General features: G+C 39.2%; 1 protein-coding gene across 1 annotated transcript in view; it reads right to left on the reverse strand.

Moving 5' to 3' along the window:
- PTAR1 (protein prenyltransferase alpha subunit repeat containing 1) overlaps positions 1 to 7,141 on the reverse strand; it is a 24,842-nt gene extending 17,701 nt beyond the window's left edge. Inside the window, exons 1-2 of the mRNA XM_009995011.1 lie at positions 7,101 to 7,141; positions 5,826 to 5,995 (exon numbers count right to left, since the gene is read on the reverse strand). Of these exons, the coding sequence (XP_009993313.1) occupies positions 5,826 to 5,995; positions 7,101 to 7,141 (211 nt within the window). The remainder of the gene's footprint in view (positions 1 to 5,825; positions 5,996 to 7,100) is intronic.
- Positions 7,142 to 7,347: the final 206 nt, after the last annotated feature.

The following is a 7,347-nucleotide window of genomic DNA, read 5'->3' on the forward strand; positions in this document are numbered from 1 at the left end:
CAGGAATTACAAGCTTTGTTGCTCACAAAAAGCAAGGCTAAAATCCTTTATTCAGTGAATTGCATTTTTACCCCATCCAGCCAACTTTCTCTCCAACTGGTGATTATTTACAGAAACAAGCAAAAAAGATAAATCCACCAAACACAAACACTTTAACACCAGCTTCTCCCCTGAACAAGACAGTCACACATTTTAAATTTGCTTTAAGTTATATTTAATCTAGACTGTCAGCAAATTGCTAGCTCAGTATAATTTTTGAAACCTATTAAGAGGAGTTCAGTACACCAAATCAAGGTTGAGTGATGCTTCCCATGGTGAACTTTATTTTCAGCTGCCTGTTACTTTGCCAAGAGCTCAGTCGGCTACATCTGAAGGGTCCAATGCTCAATCATGGGAAATATCAATGCAACATGACTGTGCAACAAAGGACATGTCTGCAGGACTTTTTCATTTGCTACAGGAGGAAAACTTGCTTGCTATAGGAAGGAAAGGTAAATGAAACTGCAGCACACGATAAGAAAAGGAGACATAGCAAAATGCTGCAACAAAGAACAGGATTAGAGACAATTCTGAATTAAGTTAAAAAAAACCTCAAACTTTTGAGTGTCAGATTTTCCAAATATAATACTGGTTTTAGTAATTTTTAGGTACTACCACTGTATATGCTACAGTTTACAATACACATTAAACAAAAGCTTACCAGAGGTTTTGAATTAGAAATGGTTTTTATGGTCTACAAGACTCCACTGAGAACAATACAGTTTGTTTATCCTACTAAGTCTATTCTGGTAATGTTTGTCTGAAACTGCACCAAATCGAGCCCAACTTCAACAAGAAGCCTGTCTACCATTTTGTCCATTTTCCCAGTACAGAGGTTCAATGTACCCTGAACATAATCAAAGGAAAGAAGCCAAGAAAAGGAAAATCTCAAATCCAGTTCTTTATGTCGATGTTATCTGATTCTCTGTGCCACAAGTAACACATACAGATTTCGTGAAGCATGGATTCTGAGCTAGCTAGAGATGTCACATGACACGAGTTTAGTAACCTCTAAGACATTTTTCAATAGAGGGTCTTATGACAGATCTGGCACACAATTAATAGTAGTTGCCAGTTAGTTCTCTTTGTGTCAGTAACAAAACCCAATATATTTTATTTCCAATTTAATCGTATTTTCTGCTGGATATGTTTTAAGCAAACTATACCATTACAGGAGCTCACAACGTATGTATCCTTCCAAATATGAAAGTCTGCCCAGCTGCAAAAGGACAAATATGACAGTATGTTTTTAACTAATTTTCTTTTTAAATACGGTTGTATCCAGATTTTTATTTATTCTTAAGTGTATCACATTAGGATGTACTTTTCAGAAGAGCGTTTTAAAAGTGGAAGCACAGATTTATGGGAAGGATACTCAGGGAGTTTGCACAACAATACTTTGCATTAAAAAAGTATCTTTTAGCAATTTGAGAAAGCCGTCTTGCACTAATATAAATAATATACATGCAAAGATTAAAAAAAAATATCAGAGAAAGCAAAAAAACATTGTAGAATTATGATTTCTAAACTGGAACAACAGCAAGAAGAGGAGTAGTCAAGAATCTGGATTCAAAGTATCCAAGAGAAACCATAATTAAATGAAACATCTGTCACGATAAGCTATCAATGACTTGACCTCCTTCTTCCAGGATCCTGCCAGAAAAATATCAGACATCACATCTGAGAGCAGATGGATCAGCACCCTGTTCTTCTTCTCTGTTCTATTTAAAATGGCTTACAGTAATTCAAACAACACAAAAAAGGTAACAAGCCTGCATTTGCAGTCATTGTTTATTACAAGCATCAATAGAATATGCAACTGAGTTTTGCAGCAGTAATAAATCTATCCCTCTGCTACACTCAGAAGAAAACAACTACCTTGACAAACTACAAGCATGCACTTCTGTCTGCAAAAAGGAATTTGGAAAAAAATCCTTGAGGGTATTTCAAATATACAGAAAACATTAACTCTTGATAAGAGTATGCCTACTTATGCCACATTAGAGGTAATTCCGTAAGTCCACGGGGGAAAAGACTTCTACTTTCATTCCCTCCACCAGTGAAGTACAATTTCTTCTAAAATGTCCATTCAGATGTGAAATTCAATTCTGGTAAAACATGTAAACTCCATAAACTGTATCTTGCTTCACATACAAGTTACTATCATGAAGGTCCTGATTGTGTTCTACAGTAGTGACACAATCTCAGCAGACATGACGATGCTGTAGATCATCTGTTCTTACACATATTTAACTCACTTTGGTAACTGAAAACACTAAGGAGAGTAGAGCTTGGTTTTCTAAAGATAAAAACTAAACCAGTCCCTAAGGTAGTAACTTAACTTCATACCACTTCAGTGTTTACCAACAGTCTCTACAAATAGGTAGTAACCTAACTTCATACTACTTCAGTATTTACCATCATGATCTGCATTCAAAATGGAAGGAAGGGAAGGAGAGAAGCAGAGAAACTCTTCAAGCAGCAGGTGCACCACACCATCCTGGCAAAATTGGCACATGCCACAATGTGCCTTGAACTGTGTGAATGGAGAAGGGTGCCAGCATATGAGCACCCAGCTGCCCTCTACCTAACAGCTATCAGTACTCTCCAGCCTCCCACAAATCTCAGTGGTTTGTATTTTGCTCTAAAACAAGTTTTTGTCTGCATGGCAGTTTTTAAGGGGACACTCTTCTGTAACACTTTAGACTGAAATGAAAAGTCTCCCAGCAGAAGTTTGTTTCTGGTTACGTGTTACAGTCAACATTCTTTACATTCCTTATATTAAAGCTCTTTTAATCGAATTTTATAATTGTCTGCATTATAAATGTTGAATTTGTAATCAGATCATGATCACTGGTTTCCATCAGAACTGAACGCATCAGCAGTAGCTTGATGGCAGCTATCAAACAGACCCAGGTCTTCCTAGGTCCAACCATAAACCACAGAGACCAAGTAAGAAATGGAAGTTAGTTATGTTAGAAATGTACACTCCCTAGGACTAAAAGTCTTCTAAAGATGTCTTTAATATTAAAGAATATTCTGGAAAATAAATGATGTGGAAATAAAAAATAAGGGACAAGGTGAATTTTACAAAGTCCACAAAAACTTCTAGATAATCACATGATGTGACATGAACCTTCTGTGGCAGGGACACATACACACACAAAAAAACCTGTTAGACAACAATAAAATGCAGACAATTAACGAGTTAGTCATATCCAAAACCACACAAACACACTTCAACTTTCTGAAGCTACTCTTTTGAATGGAGAATTAACTGCAAGTATCAAGCCAGTGCTTTGCTACTGTAACACACAGCAAAGACTAGAAGACTGTATGTTGCCAGTGGAATAGGTTCCTCTTTATCATTACCTAATTTGCAAAGGGCTAAAGTTCCTCTGTGTGGCCTCTCCCCACCCACTAGAAGGCAAGCACATTCATGCTCTCATCACGAACCTTCTCTGCCTCTACCACTTAATGCTACTCTTGTCAAAATGGTTGTGTTATATGTACATGTGTTTGTAATAACTCAAGACCCTGCCTTCAGGCAAATAAAAGAATGCAACATTCATCGCCCTAAGCATGCTCTCTTGCCAGGATTCACTAAAGACCTCAACTTTCTTCCTCAATATTGCTCCTGAATGCAAAAGAAGTTCAAGAGCACATTTATAGACTCGATTAACACCATCTGACTGTCCCTATGCTTTAATGAGGATAAGTGCACAGCTAGCTCCATCCACTTAAACAGACTACAGCAATAAAAAATTAAAGAAGATAAAGGCAAATGGCACTTCTACCAAGAAACAGATGTTGTTAACCAGACCTCTTTTACTGATCTACAGAGAATACTCTCAAAACACATCTGGTTTGCTGGTTTTGCATGTTAGCTACACAATGATGACCATATGCTAGAGTCTGCCTCAGCTGTCTGTTAGCAGCCCACTATTTAAAACATGATTATTTAACTCACCAGTTCATCAAGCAATCAGGGAGAGTGCCTTTGCTATAGCTGCAATCAACACAGCCTAGTGGATGGTGGCTGTTGGCCATGTTCCACGAAGTGAAGATAGTTCAAGGCAGTAATTGTAAAGCACCGTGAACAGAGCATTGTGGATTAGGTTAGATTCATGCAAACATAAAAAAAAATTAGTCATAGAATCATAGGGTGGAAGGCACCACTGAAGATCTTCAAGTCTATCCCCCTGCTGCAGAAGGAACACCTAGGACAGATCACACAGGAATGTATCCAGACAGGTCTTGAAATTCTCCAGAGAAGGAGACTCCACAACCTCTCTGGGCAGCCTGTTCCCGAAGTTTTTTCTCATGTTGAGGCGGAACTTCCTGTGTTGTAGCTTGGTGCCATTTCCCCTCATTCTATCACAGGGCACCACTGAAAAGAGACTGGCCCATTCCTGACATGCACCCTTCAGGTATTTGTAGACCTTAATAAGGTCACCTCTAAGTTTTCTCTTCTCAAGACTAGACAGCCCTAGGTCTCTTAGCCTTTCCTCGTATGACAGATATTCCAGTCACTTAATCATCCTCATAGCTCTCCGCTGGACTCTTTCCAGTACATCCTTATCCCTCTTGAACCAGGGAGCCCAGAACTGGAAATGCTACTCCAGATGTGGTCTTAGAAGGGCAGCGTAGAGGAGGAAGAGAACCTCTCTTGACCTGCTGGCCACACTGTTCTAAATACATCCCAAGATATTACTGGCTCTCTTGGCCACAAGGACACATTGCTGTCCCATGGATAACGTGTTGCCCACCAGGACCTGAAGGTCCTTCTCCATGGGGCTCCCTTATAGCAGGTCAACCCCTAATCTATATTGGTGCATGGTGTTTTTTCTCTTCAGGTGCAGGACTCTGCACTTATTCTTGTTGAACCTCATTAGGTTCCTCTTTGCCCAGCTCTCCAGTCAGTCTAGATCTTTTTGGATGGCTGCACAGTCTTCATGTGCATCAGCCAATCTTCCCACCTTCATGTCATCAGCAATCCTGAAGAGGATACACTCTGTCCCCTCACCCAGGTAATTGATGAAGATGTTGAATAAGACTGGGCCCAGTAATGACCCCTGGGGAACACCACTAGTCACAAGTCTTCAACTGGACTCTGCACCATTGATCACATGGATCTGTAGATGTCCAGTTTCCTTAACTGTCCTTTAACCCAGTCTTTTTCAATCAAGGTGAAGTGTTCCTCACTCCTGACTTCTATGGTCTGGAAGGTTTGGGAATCCTGAGGGTTGGCCTTAAAGACTGAGGCAAGGAAGGCATTAAGTAACTCTGCCTTCTCTGTGTCCTCCATCACCAGGGCACCCACTTCATCCAGCAGTGGGCCCACATTTCCTCTGGTCTTCCTTTTACCTCCACTGTACTTGAAGAAGCCTTTCTTGGTTGTCCTTGACTTTCCTTGCCAGTTTTAATTCTAAGGAGGCCTTAGCTTTCCTTGTTTTCTCCCTACACTCTCTGACCACATTCTTGTATTCTTCGCAAGTGATCAACCCCTTCTTCTATGATTTATAAAATTCTTTCTTCCACTTAAGTTTATTCAGAAGTTTCCTGCTCAACCATGCAGGTCTCCTGGCTCTCTTACTTGATTTCTTACTCTTCTGGACACACAGATATGTACATGTGGTGTTTAGGGATATAGTTTAGCAGTGGACTTGCAGTGTCAGGTTTATGGTTGGATTCAAGGGTCTTTTCCAACCTAAATGATTCTAAGATAAATTTAAAAAGCGCTTTAAGAATCTCATAAGATAGTGTTCTCCAAATGGGTAACTTACCATCTTTGTTCAGCCATTGCTTTCTTTGTCTGTAGAGGAGAAGTTTATTGTGGACATATGGCAATAGAAACTTGACACACCAGCTCTCCACACCAAGCTTGTTTTCTACCAGGACGATAGGGCTCCGGTTATACCTGGCTTCAGGGCAAGGTATTAATCCAATTTCATCTCTTAAAAAACAGAAAGAAATATTATTAACCTTATTTCCAGTAGATGACAACTATTTTTCCCAATAGAACAGGCTGGCAATGCTTCCCACCCAGTCTGTCCACCATCTTTTCCCCTGTTCTTAGCAAAATCCATGCTTATTATCCTCAACTCACTTTCTCGACAGATGGTGGGTAAGACAAAATGCGCTTTCAGAAAGCCATCCTCTGCAAAACTCATGCAGTATATTAATTTGGCAAAGAAATTATTTAAACATGTTCTAAGGCATGAATAAAGATTTAAGTTTAGAAAAAAGTAAATGTATTTTTCCTCTGTCAATTTTATTCAGACACAATGTAAAAGCCAGTTGTGGTTTTGAGTTAAGAGCCACTACAAAAATTCCCTTGTGCTAAGCAACAGAAAACCGGAAATATTTTAAGACTTGCTGGAGATGCTGTAAGTAACAGTCATGCTTAGATGAGCCAAAATGAATTTAAAACCCCTTAAGTTTTCGCCAGGAAAATTTCTTACAGTGATTCTGGCCCTTCCCATCTTGAGATACAAAGAAAAGTTTAATTACATTTTCCCTGCAGCAGTGTGACAAGGTGCTCTGAAACAAAAGATAGCAAAGAAAACCCCAAAAGGAACGCTAGAAGAAGCAGCTTTAGCAGCTTCTTAAAAACAAACAGTTGGTCAAGCATTCACACTCATTTGGACAGAAAGTAACACTATTTTATACTTTCTATCATGCCTGATTTCTCCACCAACTCAAATTTAGTGGAAAATTTTGTTGCTAATGAAAGAGACTCTCAGATCTCAGGCAGGAAAAAAAAAATATCTCTTGTGATCACAGGTAAAAAGCAAATTCTCCATCTTAAATTTTCCCAACAGAAGTTCTACAGATACATTCCAAGTATCAACTCCACAACCTCAACTCAGTTATCTTAAACTAATTTTGTTCCTGGACAATCTGAGTGTAGTCATTTAGCTCTGTTTCCTCACTGGATTAATTAAAAGCAACCCTGTGTGCTTGTTCAAGAATATAATTGCTTATTCAGAAAACAGATGTAATTTCCCATACATCACAAGTCATAAAGAGTAGCTTGAGGTAAGATACGTGAAAATTACTTGGCTTTGTCTCCAAAGACACACTCAGGTCCCTTATCCATCCCTGGTCATCTGAGAACAGAGAGAAGAAAACCAGTATTTTCCTACTCTTCCAATTGCAAACAATACGTAGCAAAGCAAGACCCTCATCTCCACTGCTTCACTCAATACAAGTTAAGCTCTTCAGGAAGCTTGTGAGATTAGACCTAAAAAGACATACCAGCTTGCTTCTTTTAACATAGTACTTCACAGTCTGAAGCTTGTACTT

The sequence above is a fragment of the Chaetura pelagica genome, unplaced genomic scaffold (genome assembly GCF_000747805.2).
Source record: "Chaetura pelagica isolate M959 unplaced genomic scaffold, ChaPel_1.0 scaffold330, whole genome shotgun sequence".
Classification (NCBI taxonomy): domain Eukaryota; kingdom Metazoa; phylum Chordata; class Aves; order Apodiformes; family Apodidae; genus Chaetura; species Chaetura pelagica.